We start from the raw sequence: 24,787 nt of genomic DNA, 5'->3' as shown, positions 1-24,787 counted from the left end.
TCTAACATCCTGCCAATCCTTGTCTTAAACTTTATCTCCTGGCATGTGCATTATAAATCAATACTTATTAACGCATCAATCTGAGTATATTACAAGTCACATTAAAATATTCCTAAAGAGTAACTACAAAGAAAAACGTAATATTCCTGTATTGCCAGAGCTTATACTACACCTGAAAAGAGAAGGCATACATACAGGACACTTTTATTAACAATACAATATATATACCAAAAAAAAAATATATAAAAGGACTGGAAGACTGTTAGGGTAAGAAAGAAAGCAAAAGTGGACTTTTATTTGAGATATAAGGGACTTTATCATTCTTGAACATGGATATGAAAAAAATGAACATGAAAATGACATAGATGTGACTATGTGAACAACAATTTCAACAGAGAAAGACTTACTTAAATTGGAAGATTAGAAAAAAGTACAAGGTAAGTTGGAAAAATAGGGTTTATTTATCCAAGCAACATTTACTGAGTACATATTATATGTCAGGCACAGTACAGAAATGGAGCATTTTGGGAAGAAATTCTAGTCTTAGGAATTTGGTCTTTTTACTCTGTAGCCAATGAAAGTAAGAGAGTTCTTCAGAGCTCATGGCAATTTCACATATATTATCTCAAACAATCTTCACAAAAAATGATTTTGTAGAATGAAGAAACAGAGACTGGGAAGGTATATGTTTATGCTTAAAGTACTACAACAACAAAGGAGAGAAAAAAACCCAGATCTTTCTACACCTACCTGAGTGCTCCTCTGTTGCTCCATTCTCCATACTATTATGCTCTTTTTCCTCAAAAAAACAATAAATCATTAAAAAAAAAAAAAAAAAAACAGCATGATGTGATAAAAGTAGTATTTTAGTCAAATACATATGGTGGTGATGTACGAGTTGAATTAGAATGCACAGAACCTGGTAGCAAAGAGATCTAGTACTCTAATAATCCAGGAATAAGTGGAAGCCATAGGAATGAAAGTCAGTCAGTATCTGTAAGACTACACAAAGATTCAACTAGGTATCTTATTTGAAATGCCAAGAGACTAAAAAATAAGCAGAAGACTAGTAGAGCCACTTACAAAACTGAAATGTCATAACAGATCTGTTTTGTTGAGGAAATCATCTACTGTGGTCAAATTATTTCCCAAACACAAAGATAAACACATTATACAAGTCTCTACAACTAAAGCCAGAATAATGCAGGGTTTACTGCACTTGGATCCTTTATGTACAGATATTTGTAATTTATATTCTAAACAGTCCAAAACCTCCAAAAATCCCCATAGGTATCTACAGTCACAAAGCCCAGTAAGAGTTATATGCCCACTTTCTGGAAACTTTTAAAATAGTTGATACACCTAAAACTAAGGAACAAATAAGTATCTGTTTAATTAACTATCACTGAGTCAAGGCTTTCTTCCAGGAGATCAGAGTTATTTACCAGTAATAAGTAAATTCCTATTCAAAAGCATGCAACTTAGAAAGTATTTTAAAATTTATTAAAAAATCAAATCTATCTTACCTCTTAGTTGGAAATTATTTCTCAGAGCAGGGCTATATGTGTAATCTTTCCCAAGATTCTAAAAAAATCCCATTCTTTATATTAGTTTAGAGACAACAGCATCGGACTGGTAGCTCTTTAACAGCTATAACTTGAGATCCAACAGATAAGCTAGTTCTTAAAAGGGGATAACTGGCGTGCTGAGTCCCTGGGTTGCAAAGAATTGGACATGACTTAGAGACTGAACAACAACAGAGAGCTGGGGCCAAATAAAATCCTATGCAACCCAGAGTGGAAAGAACAGAGGTCAATACTGCACTTTTGCAATGGCCAGTAGAGGCTGCCAATGTACAAAGACCTATAGGGCTCCCCTCCACCTCATAAACATACAAGTGTTGCCACCAAAACAAAACGCATGTCCCATGGCATAGTATGAAGCCCAGCATTCTGGGCTCCTCAAAGAATATTATTCAACGGCAATCACCAAGTATCTTTTCAACCATAGCTTCTGGGCATGTGTTAAACAAACAAAGGAACTGCAGGGTATTTGGAGTACTTTTGAAAGATGATCACACTTAGCTACTCTCTGGTCAAAAGAAATCACGACGTGTTACACAATTATCTTTCCAGAAGTGATCCTTCAGATTTTAGAAACATGTGAAAATGAGTATTTTCACTGAAAAAACAGTTTGCTTTATGGTCTTAAAATTCTCGTTTGAATAGATGTATTATTTGACTTCTTCAAATAAAGGGAACAGGTTAGAGCTGAAGGAATTTTCAGTTACTGAATACAGAGTCATAATTTGATCTATAATTTGTAAGTATCAATCTTAAATTACCAATCCTAACATGCTTAAAAGGAACTTCCTCACATTCAGCAGTCAGGGGAGATTCTGTCCGTCTGGGCCCCTCACCCAGAGCCAAGAACACAGATACTCAAATATACCAAGTGGCAATCAATTTTTAAAATTCATTTCATGAATCTGCTCAAAAATTTGAAGAATTATGTATCTGGCCCTTTTGAGTTCCACAACACTGCTATTTCTTGTAGAGAGGAACTCTGCTGTCAATCACAGCTCCCTTTTGCCACGCAAATATGTGCTGCAGCTTTCACTTGTCACTCCTATTATATGTAATGTAGGCAGCTTAGCACTAAATCAATTTAAGGAACTGCAGAAGTTAAATACATACATTATTATGATGATGACAGAAAAGGCAATGAATGTCTTGCAGCTCCATTTGCTTTCTTTGTTAAGAAAGAAAAAGCTAATTATCTGCAGCTGTCAACCATGAAGACCTAGACCTATTTAAGTCAACATTAGCCTTGGACAACTGAAAACATTTCTCATATTTTTGCCCAATTGTTTTCTTTTTCTGAAAAAACATATCTCATTATGAAATATTAAACATTCTGAAGGACAATGTAAAAACAAGTTGCAAAATGTAAGAATAAACATTTGTATCCCTTTTCAAAACCAATTCATTTTAATACTCAAAAAACTGACTGCCCATTCTCTAATTAGTGTAGTCAAAATTTCAAAAGATACCAACCCTCTCCACATAAATTCATATTAAAAAAAATTCAACTGAAACCCCACAGACTAGTGGTTGCAATGAAATTATGTTAAGATGATCAAAGGAGAAATTTTAGCCATTTATTCAATGAAGGGAAAGAAAAACTCATTCCAAAGTTAAAATCCTGATAAATAACAGAAAATTCACACTGAATTACCACCTTCTATGTAGTATCACGTAGTCTTTTATCTATCAAACTTACGTTTTTCAATCTAGTCCCATTAAAATCTAAAACTGAATAGCTAATTAATTTGTATATTTCTTATCCAGAAAATATCAAACAAGAATGAAAAGAATACTCTTAATAAGTTAAAAAAAATAACTATATAACCTATGGAATAGTATACAAAGGCCATTATTCTTGATTATGAACATAAACATTCTCCGCATTTGCTCTTACTGAGTTTTCAGTGATAAAACATTATTCTTTTATTTCTTGTGAAGAGCTCTTCTCGCAAGAATACACTTCACAGTATTTTAAAATTCCATATTAAAACACTATGCATTTAGCTTTCTAGAGAATTAAACCTATGTACCCCCTAATATAAGCAAAATCAACATAGATAAATTGAAATTCAATCACATAAGGAAAAAACCTAACAAATAGCCTAAAAAAATTAGTTTTACAAATAACAGCTTCACGTTTAAGTCCCTAAACCAGCCTTAAAGAGAAGTCTTTTCTAACTACATCTAACCCAGCACTCCTCCCTTCCATCTAAAGGAATCACTATTCTATTTTCAGGAGATAAGGGAGAAAAGGTCAAGAATCTTTAATGGCATAAAAAGCAAAGTCATCTCAGATCCAAAGACTCACATGTGGAAATGGCTAAGCTACAGACACAGACATGGCCTGTGCGATAGGTAAAGAAATAGTACAATTAAGGACCAAACAAACATGAAGTAAAATTTCTACTGTCCCTTAACTAGCAATTGACAGGATCAAAATTCCATTGTAACTCTGCCAACAAAGCCCAGGTTCTTTTCATAACACAATACTATCCCCGAGCAGAATTCTTCTCTAACTCTACATCTTAAAAAATCTGTACCTATCAAGATTGAGCAATGGTTGCCATCCTGTACAATTGATGATGCTGGTCAGAGTGTTATCCAAATGCACAAAGCAGAAATGAAAAAATATGATTGGGAAACAATCCTTTGTCTTAAAATGAGGAGGATAAGATAGGTGACCCTCCAGGGTCCTTTTAGCACTAACATTCTAATATAGTTTTGATTATTTATCTTGCTAAGACATTTAGGAACAGATAAGAAGCCTCTGGCTATTTCTTTCTTACTTTCTGACATCTATTCAAGGTAACATTATAATTCCCAGCTGATTATTTTATAAAAACCTAAAAATAGTATCTACAACTAATACAATTCTCACAACTCTGTTAGAGGGATTATCATCATATACAGGTGAGAGAAACTAGGTTCAAGATTGTGGTAACTCGGCACAAATCACCAAACTACTAAATAACAGAGTAATTCCAAAGGCAGGTCTGCCCTACTCACAACTCAGGACACTTCCCATCAGGCACTAGAGGCCACCATAACAACAGGGTCTATTTGTACATCATCAGAACTTTGTTACATGCTCCTCTTTTGGTTCTCAAAACAGCCCTGTAATGAAACAAGGCAGGTAATAGTAGTATTCTGGCCTCATTTTACAAATGAGAAAACTGAGACTGAGAGAGAAATTTAAACCACTCGCTGAAGGATCCTTCAGAGTGATGTCAAAGTCTTAAACACAGGCTTCCTGACTCCAAGTTCAGTGTTTCTTTTGTCATTGTAATTTTTATTGTCAATTACAAGTTGGCTTTAACGTATCTTTAAAACACTTTTATGCCTACACTATGTAACCTGGTCTCTCCAACTCTGAAGTCTACTCAATGGAACTGAGCCCATGAAGGCATCATGTTTACACTTACATGTGACATAACTTACATTTCCAATACAGAATTTATTTTCCAAAGATATCTGCCTATGACTGTCAAAAAGATTTCCACTCAGATTTTGAATGATCAAGAACAAGGTTCTGCACATTAGAAAAATCCTACTTGAATCCCACCAGAGGAAATAAAAAAAGATGCCTAATTTGCGAGTTTGTTAAATTATAAATCAGACTTCTTGCTTATATCCACTTAATAGGACAGTCAGTAGTACCGCCTTCTTGTCATTAATTCCTCAAAATCTTTCTACCCAAATGCACTGACATTACCGAAGGCCAGAATGATCTCATTTAGTAAAGCAGCTTCTTGCCCTTTCATTAGGCCCTATCTAAATTACGGTATAAAGACATAAGGCCCTGTACTTGTGACTGGTTCATGATAAAGGGCACTAGCTGGTCCTGTGGCCTGATGAAGTCTGGGGCCACAGAAGGTTCTTTTTTGGACTTTATCATTCCAAGAACAGGCAATTCATTTTGAGCCAGAAAAATAAAATATAATCTTGGGCCATCTGGTTCTGTAACACTCTATATTTGTTTAGAAAGGTCACTGTTGTCAAGTTATTGAATGTTATCTCTGAATTTGACAGGAAGAGAGAAGTTTCTGAGAGCAGGCCAGGAATATTAAAGCACCGTATATTAAGGTGTAAAGTAGTGTTTAAAAGCTTGGGCTTTGATATTAAACAGACACAGTTCAAATCCTAGCTCCACTACCTACTAGTTAAGTGGCCTTGGGCAAGGCAGCAGTTTTCTTAATTCATTTTACCCATCTATAAAACTTAAATAATAACATTCTAGAGGAATATTTGTAATAACATTACCTAACACTTGCTGCGATTCATGGGGTCGCAAAGAGTCGGACACAACTGAGCGACTGATCTGATTTGATCTGATCTGATAGATCACTAGTCTATAGTTACCATTCAAAACTTATTCAGCAATTATTATCTGTTAACTTTCATTTCCTTTTACTCTAGTTTGGTGTGAAACTAAAGTTTCATTGCTGTTATTAAATCTTTCTCCAGACAACAAAGTGAAATTTAAATATAGACTTACAATTTATGCTATGCACATAAAATACATGAATTTAGAGCCTATCTTTAACAAAACTTCCAGTCTGTCTTAAGCATTTAAGCAATGGTCACTCCTTTTTAAAATAAGATTTATAGCAGCCATTACTTTGTTAGTAGAATGACAGAGTTACTGTGTCACTCAAGAATGAATACTAAGCAGTATCAAATCTGCATCCGAAATTCAGTGAGTCTAGCACAGCTGTTTTACTGAATAACTGTTCCAGTATCTGATGTTGTTATATGGTAGTTATTTTCTTTGTATTAGGTAGTTTTCTATACATGTTTCATAGTGGTACTATGACCCAACTATTGCAGTAACAAGAAAATCCAGAGTTGATACAGATAGCTTATTTATGCCCTTCTCCTTTGGGAGATTAGCAATGTGGCTAAAAATATACAAATAATTAAAACATATATTTAGAAAAGCAGCTCAATCGAAACTCCATCCGGAATGTAGCCAAACAACAATGTTTTCAGTTCAGCAGGCCAGATTCCAGACTGACTTACATAACACCTTTTGTAGCTCACATCATGTGCACAGATGCTCAGTCATGTCCGACTCTTTGCAACCCCATGGACTGTAGCCCACTAGGTTCCCCTGTCAATGGAATTTTCCAGGCAAGAATACCGGACTGCGTTACCATTTCCTACTCCAGGGGATCTAACCCACGTCTCTTGCATCACCTGCATTGGCAAGCAGATTCTTTACCGCTGGTGCCATCTGGGAAGTCTTGTATCTCAATGATGGGCAAATATTTCACCTGCACTTTGGTAGGAATAGCCATCATAATGTGTTGAATTGTATTAACCCTACATTGTCTAACTGCTTTCTCCCAAATCAAAGTATGCCCTATAAACTGGATCAAGAGTTATAGTCTCAGGCTAGAAAGCAACATTTCTATCTTTTCTACTTCAACTATCAGCTGCTATGCAGTTTCCTGCTTGGTGTCAATGAGAATAGGTCCATCTCCTCCGTGAGCTGTTGGGTGGGTTCTCTGCTTTCTCCACATTGACCTAAAAAGTCAGCTCCTGCTAAGTCACTTCAGTCGTGTCCGACTCTGTGTGACCCCATAGACGGCAGCCCACCAGGCTCCCCCATCCCTGGGATTCTCCAGGCAAGGACACTGGAGTGGGTTGCCATTTCCTTCTCGAATGCATGAAAAGTGAAAAGTGAAATTGAAGTAGCTCAGTCGTGTCCAACTCTTAGCGACCCCATGGACTGCAGCCCACCAGGCTCCTCCGTCCATGGGATTTTCCAGGCAAGAGTACCGGAGTGGGGTGCCACTGCCTTCTCTGCCTAAGAGGTCTAGAAGTCATCAAAAACAAATCTCAAACTTCAGGTTCCAGTCAAGATTACTCACAGATCAACAGAAAGAAGTCTAATATTCAAGTATTGAATTAAGGGCTACAAAGGTAAGGATCACAGAAATTGATAAGCTTACACAGAAAAATATCACAATATATGAGAAACTCTCTTGACCAGGCTTAATTTACTCAGCTTGTTAACTGAACCCACATTCTCCATTTCCTCTCCCTCTACAGGGACAGATGCCCACAGTGTGCTGAAAACTCACAGAATGTAGCCTACTCTCTGGTCCACCCCTTACAGTCTTGGTCCCCAATGCTGAGTGTCTCTTCTCCCCAAATCATCAGTATTTGCTGATTAGGGGAGTTTTATTGTTCCTGTAATTAATTTAATTATCTACTAGACAAATAGTAAAAGCAAAACAAAAGCTAAAGTATCTTTAAAAACTTCTTCAAAAGCTTTGAAAGACTTAATAAAGGCAAGTCACTATGTAACACTGGTGTTAAAATAGAGAAAGATAAGAGAAACATAAAAAACTGACGAAAATCATAAAATATAGAACAATGGCTCTCAAACTTTAGCTTGGAGGCCTTATAAAAACAGATTGTAGAGCCCCACGCTCTTAGTTTCTGATTCAGTGAATCTGGAGTGAAAACAAAAATTTGCATGCTAAGAAAGTCCCATGTGATGTTGATGCTGTTCGTCTGGAAACCACACTTAGAAAACTATTGCTTTTCAATTCTCTAAAGTTTTAATCTATATTACAAAAACAAAGTATAAACTGAAAATGATTTGCTATAAATGTAATAGATTTAAGAAAGACGCATTGTTCCAGTCAGCACACCCATTCAAAGGAAAGGCCTTGGCCCTAACCCAAAGACATTTATGTTTTGAGTTAAGATGTTAGTGGAACATATACATCATCTTTTATGAGCTGTACTGACTTTTTCAATTAATGGACAAACTATAAGAAACAAACTCATCAGAAGAGACCTCCTGTCAGATACAAGTGATAAAAGTATTACCAGAGTCTAAAAATCCCTTCCCAGGTGGCTTAGTGGTAAAAAACCTGCCTGCCAAGCAGAAGACACAGGTTCAATCCCTGGGGCGGGAAGATCCCCTGGAGTAGGACATGGCGAGCCACTCCAGTATGCTTGCTTGGAAAATCCCATGGACAGTGGAACCTGGTGGGCTACAGTACATTGGGCTGCAAAAAGTCAGACGTGATTTAGCGACTAAACAACAACAAAAATCCCTTCATCTTCACTATTTGTAAAAGGAAAATTCTAATGTGTAGAACTGGTTAAAAAATTTGCTAAAAACACAAGCTTACAGTATCAGTAAAGCCTTTAAAATGACTCCTCGAGGCTCCGAGGTGACTGTCCGCGCCTCCTGCCCAAGAGCCTGCCTCGGCCAGCTCCAACAGCAGTGATGTTACACCTCAGTGTAGTCGAGACAGGGCGTAAATTATTGTTTGCATTAAGAAGAATCATGTTCCCTGTGTACATTAAAAAAAAGTCTGAATTGTATGGGAATAAAACTTGTTTGAAAATTTGGAAAAAAAAATAAAAAATAAATAAATAAATAAAAAATAAAAATTTATGTATCACTATCTAAACTTACTTATGAGATTTGTGCATTGGAGGATTAGAAACATAAATTGTCAGCCAAGTGGCAGAGTCCAGCCTTGAATAGAGATCTGTCCTCATATTCAAAGTGGCTTTTCCTCCAACCTTACAACATGGCAGTATGATCTTTGGAAGAGTTCAAGACAAATTAGAAACAACATTTGGCTCCCAATCAATCTACATGTCTGCAAAATAGAAACTGCCAAAATTAATTCAGCTATTTAAAACTAGATGAACTATAAGCATTATATCTGCTGTTTTGAATAAGACTGTAAGCACACCCAAAGGCATACTTACTATTAAATGGCTAGTTTATTCAATATAGGGCATTGTAAGAGAGCTGGTCTACCCACACTGAAGCAAAGTTTTTGGCAACACAACACTGTTTAGGCAAGAAATTTGTGGAGAATAGATGACAGAAAAATTCACAGACGGATGCAGTAGGGTAAGTGAAATGAAGAACACCATGTTAGAGAGCATCAAAGCAACAGCCTAGGTATACGCTGAAGTAATGCATCTGAGGATGTGGCATTTACAGACTGCTTGGAAACAAGATAAGCTACTCAGTGACAGCAATCACCATTATGATCATGCAAGCTTACCGTTTTAGAAATTAGAGGTACAGAAAAAAGCATTTTATCTTTGCCTTAGAAGGTGCCGATGTGTAATGTAGTATCATATGAATTGCAAAAGTAAAGAGGACCATGTTTGATAAAGTATGAAGGAATTCAAATGGCCAGTTTTACACACTCAATGTAATATGTTTAGAACACTAGCCTCAATTAGTATTATAGTATTTGAGGTCAGGGAACAGTTTGTGAAGATTTGCAATAACTATTTTGTTTCTTTAGAAAGTGATTCAAAAGTAAATAAAGGCCTAACATCATGTTAGCAGTAAGCTATAGACCTAGAAATGGTTAGGGTGGTCACTACAAGACAAAACCAAATCAAAAACATAAAATAACAAGTGTTGGTGAGGATGCAGAGAAAGTAGAACCCTTGTGTACTGTTGGTGGAAATGTAAAATGGTGCAGTTGTTATGAGAAACTGTATGGAAGTTACTAAAAAAATTAAAAACAGAATTATCAAATGATCCAGTAATCCTACCTCTGGGTATATATACAAAAGAACTGAAAACAGATCTTGAAGAGATATTTATACACCCATCTTCTCTACAGCATTATTCACAATAGCCAAGAAGTGGAAGCAGCCTAAATGCCCATTAATAAATAAATGGATAGGATGGGTTGGGAGTTTGGGATTACTAGATGGAAATTATTATATATAAAATGAATAAACAAGGTCCTACTATATAGCACAGGGAACTATATTCAATATGCTGTAATAAACAATGGAAAGGAATGTGAAAAAGAATATATACATGTGTAAACTGAATTACTTTACTGTGCAGCAGAAACTAACACAGTATAAGTCAAATATATCTCAACTTAAAAAAACCACTGAAGAAAAAACTATCACTTCAATAAAATAAATTTTAAAAAATAAATGCATAAATAGTATACATATAAAGTTAGCATACCTGGGAGCTATTGCAGGTTTGGTTCCAGACCACCACAATAAACTAAATATTGCCAACAAACTGAGTTATGTGATTTTTTTGGTTTTCCAATGCATATAAAAGCTATATTGACACTATACTACAGTCTATTATATGTGCAATACCACTGTGTCTAAAAGATGCATAAATCTCAATTAAAAGATACTTTATTGCTAAAAAATATTAACCATCTGAGCCTTTAGTGGGTCATAACTTTTCGCAATAGGAATATCAAATCACCATAACAAATATAATAATGAAAAAGCTTAAAATACTGGGAGAATTATCAAAATGTGACACAAAGACAAGAAGTGAACAAATACTGTTGGAAAAAATGGCACCAACAGATGTGTTTGATGCAGGGTTGTCATAAACCTTCAATTTGTAAAAAAAAAAAAAAAAAAAAAGGTGCACTATCTGAGACGCACAATAAAATGAAGTGCAATAAAATGAGGCGTGCCTGTACAATGGAACATTATTTAGACTCTAAAGAGAAGGCAATCCTGTCATATTCTACAACACCCTGATGACACTACAGTATGTGAAATAAGACACTCACAAAATCTCAAACACTGAAAGATCCTATGTATATGAGATATTTAAAATAGTAAAATTCTTAGAAAGTGGAATTGTCATTACCAGAGGCTAAGGGGAAGGAAGAAATTCTTCAAGGGTGTAAAGTTTCAGTTCTGCAAGCTGAAGTTCTAGAGGTCTGTTGTACAACAATGCACATACAGTTAGCGTGCCGTACTTGAAAATGGTTAGTCTGGTTAGAGAAAAGCCGAAGAAATAAAAACATCTTGAAAACTGCTAAGTTCACAGGAAAAGTACTGAAAACGTTCACTCTAACTTGCTTAAGAAATAAAATAATCTCACAAGAGTAGATTCAATATTAATCATTATAATCTCAGTAACACTAATTCCTATAAAATTCTAGGAACCTATGACTTACATTTGTTACTTCTAATGGAAAGACATACGGTATATCAGAATTACTTGCAGGACTTTTAAAATAATTCTTACTCTCACCCAGAGAGATGCTCCCAGTAGAGTGAGCTATCAATACTGAGGCAACTGTGCCATATTCTTCAACTGTGCTGGGACTGAAAACAGATTGAGAATTATGTTTTTATTTAAATCAGTAATAGAACTATTCAATTTAATCACTTTTCCTATAATAAGAAAATTACACGTAGTGTTTGATATAATTAAACTTTCTTCACACTATGAAGCTAAACATGTGTTCTATTTTCTGAATGCATACGGAAGACATTGTAAATGTGGCTGTTTGAACAATGAACAACCTTTGTTATGAGATCGCATATTCATTTGGGCTGGGCACCGATGGAGAAAAGAATCAACAATATATGGAAAATGCGGGCAGAAATACCTCTCAAGACTTCTGAAATACTGTGTCCAGAACATTACTCTTTTTGACAGCCCTTTCCTATGTGCATTTATCTCAATGCCTTTTTGCCATGATCTCCTCTCTTCCCCAAAGCACTTTTCTCACTATTTCTTTTCCATATTTAGAGGAAGATGAAGAACTAAACTTCCAGGAAAAAAAAAAAGAGTATCTCTCATATCCATGTGTTGCTGTTTCATTTCCAAGCAAACAAAACTACATTTTAAGAACCCAGGGTTAATTGAATCTTTTCACACTAACTTCACTTCAGTGCATTTTTCTTATACCATATTTTAAATCTAAAGATAAGCATCCAATAGTACCGTAAAATTAAGCATTGACCTATATTCTCTATTGGTAACATTTTCTTAAAGATTATATAAATATGCTATTCCATGGAAATTATACATTAATAACTTCAATTCTATAAGGGTATATTTGAGCTCTACAGTACCTTTTTATCATTTCCTGCCTTGTGTTAAATAGATACTGTCTAGTGTACTTTTTTCATTCCTTGGTTGTTTCTTTCACTACAATGTTTTATTTTCTTAGTGGTTGCTCTGGAAATTACAATTATCATTTTAATTTAAAACATTCTGGTCAGAAATGGTATGGACATAACAGAAGCAGAAGATATTAAGAAGAGGTGGCAAGAATACACAGAAGAACTTTACAAAAAAGGTCTTCATGACCCAGATAATCACAATGGTGTGATCACTCACCTAGAGCCAGAATCCTGGAATGCTAAGTCAAGTGGGCCTTAGAAAGCATCACTACAAATATAGCTAATGGAGGTGATAGAATTCCAGTTGAGCTATTTCATATCCTAAAAGATGATGCTGTGAAAGTGCTGCACTCAATATGCCAGCAAATTTGGAAATCTCAGCAGTGGCCACAGGACTGGAAAAGGTCAGTTTTCATTCCAATCCCAAAGAAAGGCAATGCCAAAGAATGCTCAAACTACTGCACAATTGCACTCATCTCACATGCTAGCAAAGTAATGCTCAAAATTCTCCAAGCCAGGCTTCAGCAGTATGTGAACCCTGAACTTCCAGATGTTCAAGCTGGATTTAGAAAAGGCAGAGGAACCAGAGATCAGATTGCCAACATCCATTGGATCATAGAAAAAGCAAGAGAGTTCCAGAAAAACATCTACTTCTGCTTTATTGAATATGCAAAAACCTTTGACTGTGTGGATCCCAACAAACTGTGGAAAATTCTTCAAAAGATGGGAATACCAGACCACCTTACCTCCCTCTTGAGAAATCTGTACGCAGGTCAAGAAGCAACAGTTAGAACTGGACATGGAACAACAGACTGGTTCGAAATCAGGAAAGGAGTACCCCATGGCTATACATTGTCACCCTGCTTATTTCACTTATATGCAGAGTACTTGATGAGAAATGTTGGATTGGATGAAACACAGCTGGAATTAAGATTGCCGGGAGAAATATCCATAACCTCAGATATGCAGATGATACCACACATACAACAGAAAGCGAAGAACTAAAGAGCCTCTTGATGAAAGTGAAAGAGGAGAGTGAAAAAGTTGGCTTAAAATTCAACATTCAGAAAACTAAGATCATGGCACCTGATTCCATCACTTCATGGCAAGTAGATGGGGAAACAATGGAAACAGTGACAGACTTTATTTTGGGGGGCTCAAAAATCACTGCAGATAGTGACTACAGCCATGAAATTAAAAGACGCTTGCTCCTTGGAAGAAAAGTTATGACCAACCTAGATAGCATATTAAAAAGCAGAGGTGTAACTTTGCCAACAAAGATCCATCTAGTCAAAGCTATGTTTTTTCCAGTGGTCATATATGGATGTGAGAGTTGGACTATAGTAATGAGAAACACTGGGCTGGAGGAAGCACAAGCTGGAATCAAGATTCCCGGGAGAAATATAAATAACCTCAGATATGCAGATGACACCATCCTTATGGAAGAAAGTGAGGAGGAACTAAAAAGCCTCTTGATGAAAGTGAAAGAGGAGAGTGAAAAGGTTGGCTTAAAGCTCAACATTCAGAAAACGAAGATGATGGCATCTGGTCCCATCACTTCATGGGAAATAGATGGGGAAACAGTGGAAACAGTGTCAGACTTTATTTTTGGGGGCTCCAAAATCACGGCAGATAGTGACTGCAGCCATGAAATTAAAAGACGCTTACTCCTTAGAACGAAAGTTATGACCAACCTAGATAGCATATTGAAAAGCAGAGATATTACTTAGCCAACAAAGGTCTGTCTAGTCAAGGCTATGGTTTTTCCAGTGGTCATGTATGGATATGAGAGTTGGACTATGAAGAAAGCTGGGCACCGAAGAATTGACGTTTTTGAACTGTTGTGTTGGAGAAGACTCTTGAGAGTCCCTTGGACTGCAAGGAGATCCAACCAGTCCATTCTAAAGGAGATCAGCCCTGGGAGTGATGCTAAAGGTGAAACTCCAGTACTTTGGCCACCTCATGCGAAGAGTTGCCTCACTGGAAAAAGACTCTGATGCTGGGAGGGATTGGGGGCAGGAGGAGAAGGGGACGACAGAGGATGAGATGGCTGGATGGCATCACCGACTCGATGGACTTCAATTTGAGTGAAATCCGGGAGTTGGTGATGGACAGGGTGGCCTGGCGTGCTGTGATTCACAGGGTCACAAAGAGTCAGACACGACTGAGCGACTGAACTGAATTGGTGCTTTTGAACTGTGGTGTTGGAAAAGACTCTTGAGAGTCCCTTGGACTGCAAGGAGATCCAACCAGTCCATTCTAAAGGAAATCAATCCTGAATATTTCATTGGAAGGACTGATGCTGAAGCTGAAACTCCAATACTTTGGCCACCTGATGTGAACATCTGACTCATTGGAAAAGACCCTGATGCTGGGAAAGATTGAAGATGGGATGAGAAGGGGACGAGAGGATGAGGTGGTTGTATATCACTGATACAAGGGACATGAGCTTGAGTAAACTCTGGGAGTTGGTGAGGGACAGGGAAGCCTGGCATGCTGCAGCCCATGGGGTTGTGGAGAGTCGGACACGACTGAGCAACTGACCTGAACTGAGTCTGGATTAACACTAAAATTTTAATAACTTAAAACTTGCCTCCAATATGCCTCTGTTTCCTTGCATTTCTATTATTATTGTAAAACTACTTCTCTATATGTTATAATCTCATCAATTTACCATTGCTCTCTATTTCTTCATGTTTACTGTCTAGTATCCTTTTGTTTCAACTTGAAATATTCCCCATAATGTTTCCTGTAGGGCAAGTTTGCGAGTGACAAACTCAGTTTTTGCGTATTTGTAAATGTCTTAATTTCTCCATCGTTGAAAGAGATTTTAGCAACATAACAGAATTTCTGGTTAACAGTCGTTTTTTCCCTTCAACACTTTGAAAATGTCTTCTAGTATCCATGGTTTTTGATGTCAGCTATCAATATTTTTCTTTTGTTGCTTTTAAGATTTCTCTTTCACTCTCATAAATTTGACTATGATGTCTAAATTTGATTTTGATGTCTATGGTTTGTCTATATTTGGGTTTATTCTACTTGGAGTATACGAAGTTTCTTTAATGCATAAATTAATATTTTTCTAGCAAGTGTGTGATGTTTTCTGTCATTATTTCTTTTAATATTCTTTTTGCCCTTTTTTTTCCCCACTCTTCTCCTTCTAAGATTCCCATTATGTGTATGTTGATACACTTGCAATGTCCCATAGGTCTCCTGAACTTGTGTTCACTTTCAATTCCTTTCTACTCCTCACACTGGATAATTAGTCAACTACATTCAAGTTGACTAATACTTTCTTCTACCAATTCATATCAGTTACTTGAGCCCCTTTAGTAAATTTTTCATTTTTGTTACCATATTTTTAAACTTCAAAATTGCTATATGGTTCTTTTAAACTAATTTCTATGCTTGTTCGTATTCTCTTTGGTAAAATAACAATTTCACACTTTTCTTTAGTTATTTACACATGGTTTCATTGAGTTCCTTAAACATATTTACAATAGCTGACTTAAAGTCTTTGTCTTTTAAGACCAAATCTAGACTCCCACAGGGGTACTTTTCTGTTAGGTAAAAAGTAAAAGTAAAACTTTTCTGTTTTTCACTTTTTCCCATGTATGTAGCACACTTTTCTATTTCTTAAAATCCCATAATTTTTGTGTTGAAAGCTAGCCATTTTAAATAATACATTTTAACAATTCTGGTATCAGAATCTTCCACAGTGCCCCACTGAGACTTTTTAATCACTAGTTCTATTCTTTTTCTTGGCACTGCTTATTTGTTTAGTACTTTCATGAACTAATTATATATCCCTGTATTATGTGGCTACTGAGTTATTTAAAAGCAGAGACATTACTTTGCCAACAAAGGTCCATCTAGTCAAGGCTATGGTTTTTCCAGTAGTCATGTATGGATGTGAGAGTTGGACTGTGAAGAAAGCTGAGCACCGAAGAATTGATGCTTTTGAACTGGGGTGTTGGAGAAGACTCTTGAGAGTCCCTTAGACTGCAAGGAGATCCAACCAGTCCACCCTAAAGGAGATCAGTCCTGGGTGTTCATTGGAAGGACTGATGTTGAAGCTCAAACTCCAATACTTTGGCCACCTCATGCGAAGAGTTGACTCATTGGAAAAGACCCTAATGCTCGGAAGGATTGGGGGCAGGAGGAGAAGGGGACAACAGAGGATGAGATGGCTGGATGGCATCACCGACTTGATGGACATGGGTTTGGGTAGACTCCAGGAGTTGGTGATGGACAGGGAGGCCTGGCGTGCTGCAGTTCATGGGGTCACAAAGAGTTGGACACAACTGAGCAACTGAACTGGACTGGAGTTATTTCAGGTTTTTATTTTTAAGCCTGGCTTCCTGGATCAGTATAATTTAGTGATCAACCAATGATTGGTCAGAAGATTTCTTTAACTGCCTGTGTATCTTCCACCCTTTGCCAAAGCAACGCCTGTGAGAAGTCACACCTTTTAACTTCAGGTAGCTTTTAAGACGGCCATAGCTTTCACTTCCTTCTTGCACAGAGCCTCAAAATCAGCCAGAGGTGGATCCTCTCCTTTCCTGGGCATATGCAAAGCCTTGTACATCCTATAGTCTTTTGGGTATCTTAGAAATACTTGGAACGTTTCAAAGTTCCCTATGGTTGTTGGCTAATCCTCAAGGCTTTCCTTTTAAGTTCCTGGCCAGGGTCTTGCTTGCCCCACCAGAAATCACAGCCTTAAAGGGTGGAGATGTTGCCAAGAGTGGCTACTGTTTTAGCAAAGTCCAGAGCGTGGGCCTTTTTCCCCCCAACAGAGCTGAGCTCTGAGTCAAGTGAACAGCCAGTCTCTCTCTGAGAGCTGGGTTTTCCCAGGCAGCTGCAAGTTCGGGCAAAATATTAACTGTGCTCTAGATATGGTGCTTTTCATGGACCTCCAAAAGTGGTCAGATCTCTCCATTGTCAACAATGTTGTCAGCTTTTGCTATACCACAAGCTGGGTAAGGAGGGAAAACGGGAGAGTACACAAATCAGACGCCAATGTCATCATCCATAGTTCAGTAGTTTTCTCTCGGACAGACAATTTTTAGTTCATCCTCTGGCTAAGATCAACAGCCATAATTCTGAAATGGTTGATTTTAGTTGTGTAGCCCATGTTTTTGTTGTGTTATACAGAGAGGGAGTACACTGAGGCCCTCAGTCCAGCAATCTAGAAGCCAATCAAGCTCTGTAATATTATAAATCTATCTTCATGTATTTTTTAAAAACAAAAAGCATTTTAACAACAAAATTGTTTTTAAAATTATACTTATAAGCATTTAGATCACTGGTGCTCATCTCTAGTAGAAACTTATAGAACATTTTGCAATTTTTTTATTTTTATAATTTTTAAATTATAATTGTAGAATAAAATATACAATATTTACAGTTAAATAGGAAGAAACTGGTCTGTGAGAGGAAAAAGATAAACTGCATAAGTAATGTCTCACAGTAGTATATCTTTCCTGTTAAGTAATATGTGAATGATCAGAAATAAAGGTGAGTCCATGTCATAGTTTTACTCTCAAACCAAAAGGCCCCCCACGTCTTTTTGGACAAGTTCAAGAAAGGAAGAAAGACTATTCTATCTTGTTCTTAACTGGCTGCTGCTACTGCTGCTTCTAAATCGCTTCAGTCGTGTCCGACTCTGTGCAATCCCATAGACGGCAGCCCACTAGGCTCCCCCGTCCCTGGGATTCTCCAGGCAAGAGCACTGGAGTGGGTTGCCATTTCCTTCTCCATCTTAACTGGCCAACCTGGACCAAATCCAATTCAACTTGATAGGGATAAAAAAAAAAGCCACAAAAGACAGAGTGTGAAACTCAACAAAGAAGAATCTGACATCTGAACCAAGGAAGCGACCCTAGCTCCTGAAACTTCTTTGAAGAGACTCAGCCCAGAAATAGGGTTTACCTCAGGTTTATCCAAGTATCCTGCCAAACCTATGCATTTAAGAGCTTCTGGAAAGGAAAGTTAATCATTACTGTCATCTCTCTTCAACACTCCTGGATATTAGCAAACCACAAAAAGACCAAAACTGTCAAAATGGGCCAAGAAAGAGAGACAACTTTGAGCAAGATTTTTCTTTTCAAGTACACCTCAAGCTTCTCAGGCTTTTCTACTGTTGTGCAACAAGCCACTCCAAAGCTCTAACTCTGTTGCATTCTGTTTGTTAAGTAAAGAAAGTGAAAGTCTCTCAGTCGTGTCTGACTCTTTGCAACTCCATGGACTATACAGTCCATGGAACTCTCCAGGCCAGAATACTGGAGTGGGTAGCCATTCCCTTCTCCAGGGGATCTTCCCAATTCAGGGATCGAACCCAGGTCTCCCACATTGTAGGCAGATTCTTTACCAGCTGAGCCACAAGTAAGGCCCAGTCCAAACTGAAAGAAAAAAGAGTTCACAAGGGTGTGAATACCCCAGATATGGTTCATTGTAACCACCATCAACACAATAGACTATTAAAACATTAAAGCCAATGTTCAGATGACTAGAATGGGAACAACCACAAGAATCTATAAATGGCTAGAGTTAAATGAAGACTTGGCAATTATAGTCAAATTTTATTCTATTCCTTTCCATTCTGAAGGTCAATCTAGGTTCTGTGAGAATCTTGATTATAGGCAGAAGGAAATGAACCTGAAAACCAATTATAAGCCATAGGACCTTGGACAAGTCTTTCATTCTCTACAAGCCTCAGCTCAACTGTAAAATGTAAAATCATACAGGTCTTGTTTATGTTATAGGAAGATTGTACAGAGCAAATAAAACAAGAAATGAGAAAGAGCTCTGAAAACAAAACTGCTATGCAAATAAAAGGAAGTAATATTTATCTGATAGGATTCTAGGTATAGTAAATCTAGTTAGGCACCATTCTCTCAATAAAATTATAATAATCATAGTTAATTACCCAATATGCTAAATTATAATACTATCACAGCAATATTATAAAATTATTTATCATTAATATAAAGAACAAAAACACTAAAACTAAGATTTATTGTTGTCTGATTATATGTCAGGTGCTGCTAAGTAAACTATAACTAATCCTTACAATAACTCAACAAAGTAGTTATCTCCCTTTTTCAAATAAATAAACTGAGTCAAGAAACTGACAACTCAGAGTAACTTGCCAACAGTCACATAGCTAATAAGTAGAAAATTCATTTTCAATGTTTAATGTATAATAGGCGCTTGAAAAATGCTTCTCATCTAAATTAAAGAGAAATAAACAAACCCAGGACTATCTGGCTTTAAAGTAACTACAACTAACTCCATCAAAATATCTTTCTCTCACACAATTCTTTCTTATTTGCAGTTGAAACTGGAATTACAGCAAACATATCTAACTAATATGAGAAATTCACCACCTTTCTCATATGCAAAACCGTTTCCAATCAGAAAACTACCACCATTTTTTAAAATATCTAATCTTTAACCCATATACTGAATCATGAATTATAATGGTCTTGTTATAATTTAGGAGTATCAATTGAAAAAAATGATATAGCTACATTCTAAAATATTTCTAAAAGAACAAACCAAAAAGAGTAAAATAGCAAATATTTTTAAATGGAAAAATATGTAGAGTACAAACTACAAATAAAAGTTTATGTCCCTCTATTATGAAGAAATCTTGAAATTTAAAAGAAGGAAGGAGGAGGAAAAGAAGACATTGTCTAAAAGGAAAGGGTACTAACGATATAAATGGACAATCACCGAAAGAAATAAAATGGCTAATATACTTTTTTAAAAAATTACCATTAGTTACCAAAGACATGCAAATACAAGTGAGATTTTTTTTCCAACTAACTGGCATAAATACAAAAAAAAATTACAAAAATTGATCACACCTAGTATCAGAAAGCATGCAAAGAAATGAAACATTAAAGTGTTACTGTTCCAAGTATGAAATGGCATGATCCATCTAGAGAGCAAAACACTGAACTGTACACAGCCTTCTACCCAAGCAATTACATTCCTAAGAACTCATTTAAAGAAAATTATTGGATGAAGCACAAAGATGTATGTACAGTAATTAACCATAAACTCAAAATTCAGAATACAACCTAAATGTCTAGCTAGAGAGCTGCTTAAGCAGACATGCCAAAAAGAATGCATACAGTATTATTATCATGAAAGAATACGAGTGTTAAAAGTTAAAAAACAAATTGCATGACAACTTTTAAGAGAATATGCACATATTTCTGTGTTTACAGGGAAAGGAAACATGCACATGTGTGGCCAGAAGCATACCCAAGAATGCCATACAAACTCACTAGAGAAATTCTGAGATGTGACAGCAATCTTGTAAGCAGATGGGTAGTGAGCTTTGAGGAGAATGATTTTTTTACTCCCTTTGTGTGTGTCTAGTCAATCAGTTGTGTCCGATTCTTTGCAACCCCATGGACTGTAGCCTGCCAGGCTCCTCTGTCCATGGGATTCTCCAGGCAAGAATATTGGAGCGGGTTGCCATTCCCTTCTCCAGGGGATCTTCCTGACCCAGGGATTGACCCCAGGTCTCCCACACTGCTGGCAGATTCTTTACCATCTGAGCCATCAGGGAAGCCTTTCTGTACTTTCTGAATGTTTTATATTAAGCATATATAACTTTTGAAATAATAAAATAAAATAATTTTCATTTAAAATAATGCCAACTGTCATAACCCTGAGGCTCTGTAAACTTTCAAATGTTATTACCTTTAATATAAAATATTGATTAAAAAGCAGTTAATATGTTCACTGAATGAAAATTTAGTTTTACTCCTCTTCCAAATGACAGCTTCAAATCATAAATCCTTCACAGCTGTTTCTTCTTACAAATCATTTAACATTTTTAATTTTGCTAAATATTTCTCTTAAAAAATAAAAGCAAAGCAGAAATATTTAAGTGCTTCAAACTATACTTAGTATAAATGTGCTATGTCTTTAAGAAATACTTTGCATATATAAGGGGTACACATTATTGTTTTAGACATAATGCTATTGCACACTTAACAGACTACAGAACAGTGTAAACACAACTTTTATATGCAAACTGACAAAAAAACTCATGTGACTCGTTTTATTACAATGTTTGCTTTACTGCAATGCTCTGGAACTGAATATGCAATATCTCCCAGGCATGACTGTATCATTTAGTAACCACTATGCTGTACCAAGCACTGGATTATGTACTTCATATATATCCTTTATTTAATTTTCATAAGGATGCAAGACAAAAGTTATTGTCCTCATATTACATAGCCATACAGAGAAAGACAAGTATTGTACAGTGTCCATTATGTGTGGAATCTAAAAAATAAAACAACTAGTAAATACAACAAAAAGAAACAGACTCACAGATATCGAGAACAAACTAGTGATTACCAGTGGGGAGAGGACAGGAGGATGGGACAAGATGGGGTAAGGGCATTAAAAGGTACAAACTATTATGTATAAAATGAATAAGCTCCAAGGATATACTGTACAACATAGCCAAAATTTTATACTATAAATGGAGTATAACCTTTAAAATTGTGAATCATAAAGCTGTAAATTTACTTATATAATATTGTACATCAACTATATCTCAATCAAAAAATTTAAAAATAAAAAAGATAAAAAACTGTTGACACACTGTGTGAATCTATAAATGCTATGAGTCTAAACAATTACTCTTATCTTGAATATGTGATAAACTTTTCAGTTCAGTTGCTCAGTCATGTCCCACTCTGTGACCCCAAGGACTGCAGCATGCCAGGCCTCCCTGTCCATCACCAACTCCCGGAGTTTACTCAAGCTCATGTCCATTGTGTCAGTGATGCCATCCAACCATCTCATCCTCTGTCGTCCCCTTCTCCTCCCACCTTCAATCTTTCCCAGCATGAAGGTCTTTCAAATGAGTCAGTTCTCTGCATCAGATGGCCAAAGTATTGGAGTTTCAGCTTCAGCATCAGTCCTTCCAATGAATATTCAGGACCGATTTTCTTTAGGATGGATTGGTTGGATCTCCTTGCTGTCCAAGGGACTCTCAAAGAGTCTTCTCCAACACCACAGTTCAAAAGCATCAATTCTTCAGTGCTCAGCTTTCTTTATAGCCCAACTCTAACATCCGTACATGACTACTGGAAAAACCATAGCCTTGACTAGATGGACCTTTGTTGGCAAAGTAACGTCTCTGCTTTTTAATATGCTATCTAGGTTGGTCATAACTTTTCTTCCAAAGAGCAAGCGTCTTTTAATTTTATGGCTGCCATCACCATTTGCAGTGATTTTGGAGCCCAACAAAATAAAGTCTGACACTGTTTCCACTGTTAACCCATCTATTTGCCATGAAGTGATGGGACCAGATGCCATGATCTTAGTTTTCTGAATGAGTTTTAAGCTAATTTTTTCACTCTCCTCTTTCACTTTCATCAAGAGGCTCTTTAGTTCTCCTTTGCTTTCTGCCAACTGTCATTAAATTTCATGATGGTTTTGCTGAATCACTGATGAAATTTATTTTCTACTTGAAGATATGTAATTACATAGATTGTTACAATAGGCTTGGTTAAGGTGAATACATATTTTGGAATCCATTATTATCAAAGACTCTAGAGTTCTGTAATATGATGAAGGAAACATTCCATGACACTATTAGCATTACTCATAAATGCTACTAAAATCTAGAATTTTCAAGGCTCTCTACATAGACAGTAGCTGATGAAACAACTTTTAAGGATGAATATGCTTAACTGGGGCTTCTCTGGTGGCTCAGATGGTAAAGAATCTGCCTGCAAATGCAGAAGATCCTGGTTCAATCCCTGGGTCAGGAAGATTGCCTAGAGAAAGGAATGGCTACCTACTCCAGTATTAGTGTGTGAAGAACTCCATGGACAGAGGAGTCTCATGAGCTACCCTGGGGTCACAAATAGTTAAACACACTGAGCAACTAACACATGCTTAACCACTAGGCTTGGGATTATTAAGTACAATCAATATTTTAAATGATATAAAAATGATAATGCCTATAAATGTCACTTTACAACCAAGATATGATACATTTAATATGAACAGTTTCTATTTTAATTTTTATTAAAAAACTATATTACTACTTTCAAGCCAACTGTCATTGGCCCTTATAAAAAGCCAGCAATTCATGTATCCTGTGTACTGTGTTCAGTACCTATTCAGTAAGTACTTAGTTGACAAGGAACAGAAGTAAGCAAAAGGCCGTTAGTCTAATTTTTATTTCTAGATTCACAATGTCAGTACGAAAAGAGGTAGATAGCCTTGTTTGTCACTTAGTGGGATAAGTTTGCTTTTCTACAGTCCTTGCACAAAGAAAAGCAGTATAGAGCAGTGGCTCTAAAACTCTACTCCTAGTGAAATACTTCCCAGACCCTCAAAAGAAAAGGAGACAAAAACAGACCTTCTCTGCAGCCACCAATATTCCCCAAGCCAGCTCCTGTAGAACTTGACTGGAAAATACAGTTTGAAAATTACTAATACAGTGGACAGGAACATTGGAGATCACAAGATCTGGGTGTACATGTTAGACTTTCCACTACCTGCTGTGTAACTATGTTCAAAGGTGTAATCTTAACCTCTCTTGGACTTGGGTTTTCACATACATAATATGGTCCCATATAACTAGTTAGTGGGAAAGTTGAGTGAGATGCTGTCCACACAGAAGAACTTTATACTTTTTGAAGCATGATCTACGATGTAAATGTAAAGTATATTATAATTTATATCCCATATGTTATGCAAAAAAGGAGAAGTATTTTTCCTTCCCTACTTCTCTCCTTCCCAGGACAATTTACTTATTTCACATGTAACAAAGAAGTTTAAGACTATCAAAATGAAACAAAGTCCAAAAGTCAGATTAAAAGGAAAAAGTGGGAGGAGAGCACATATAAACTTATTCTCTATGGCTTCTCAGGAGAATTCAAGTTATCTTTCATAAACGTTATTTGCAAGCATTTTTAACCAAAGTACATTACGGAAACCCTTTTCTCTAGGCCCACACAAGCTTTCACAATTATTATATATGATATCAATGTCTATATCAGATGCCCTCAACCATAAAAAATGAATGATAAGGAATAAATATCAGACTCATTCGTTAGAAGACAATTCAAATGGTTTAAGAAATATGATAAAGCTGCAAAATTTCCTAGGAAAACTATTTGAAGGAATGGGCACTGAGTCTCTTTAAAATGTACTATCAGTGATGAAGATTATAACTTTTAAATCATAACTCCCATACATGACTACATAGCTTTTGTTATAAATCATATTACAAA

At 36.4% G+C, this 24,787-nt stretch overlaps 1 protein-coding gene across 11 annotated transcripts in view; it reads right to left on the bottom strand.

Moving 5' to 3' along the window:
- Positions 1-24,787, bottom strand: part of RFX3 (regulatory factor X3) — a 594,837-nt gene that overhangs the window by 272,930 nt on the left and 297,120 nt on the right. The window contains exon 1 of one of the 11 annotated variants that reach the window (XM_086415301.1): positions 751-24,658. The exons of 9 other annotated variants lie outside the window; for them this stretch is intronic. In XM_086415301.1, coding sequence (XP_086271427.1) covers positions 751-880 — 130 coding nt within the window. In that variant the 5' untranslated portion in view covers positions 881-24,658. Of the gene's footprint in view, positions 1-750; positions 24,659-24,787 lie in introns of those variants that run through there. One more of the 11 variants, XM_086415300.1, reaches the window with a different exon arrangement.

This window comes from Bos grunniens, chromosome 8, assembly GCF_055505025.1.
Source record: "Bos grunniens cultivar Pamir isolate PY7600 chromosome 8, Bosgru_T2T1.0, whole genome shotgun sequence".
NCBI classification, from domain to species: domain Eukaryota; kingdom Metazoa; phylum Chordata; class Mammalia; order Artiodactyla; family Bovidae; genus Bos; species Bos grunniens.
Note: the sequence above shows the minus strand (reverse complement) of the source record. Positions and strands in the feature narration are given on the sequence as shown.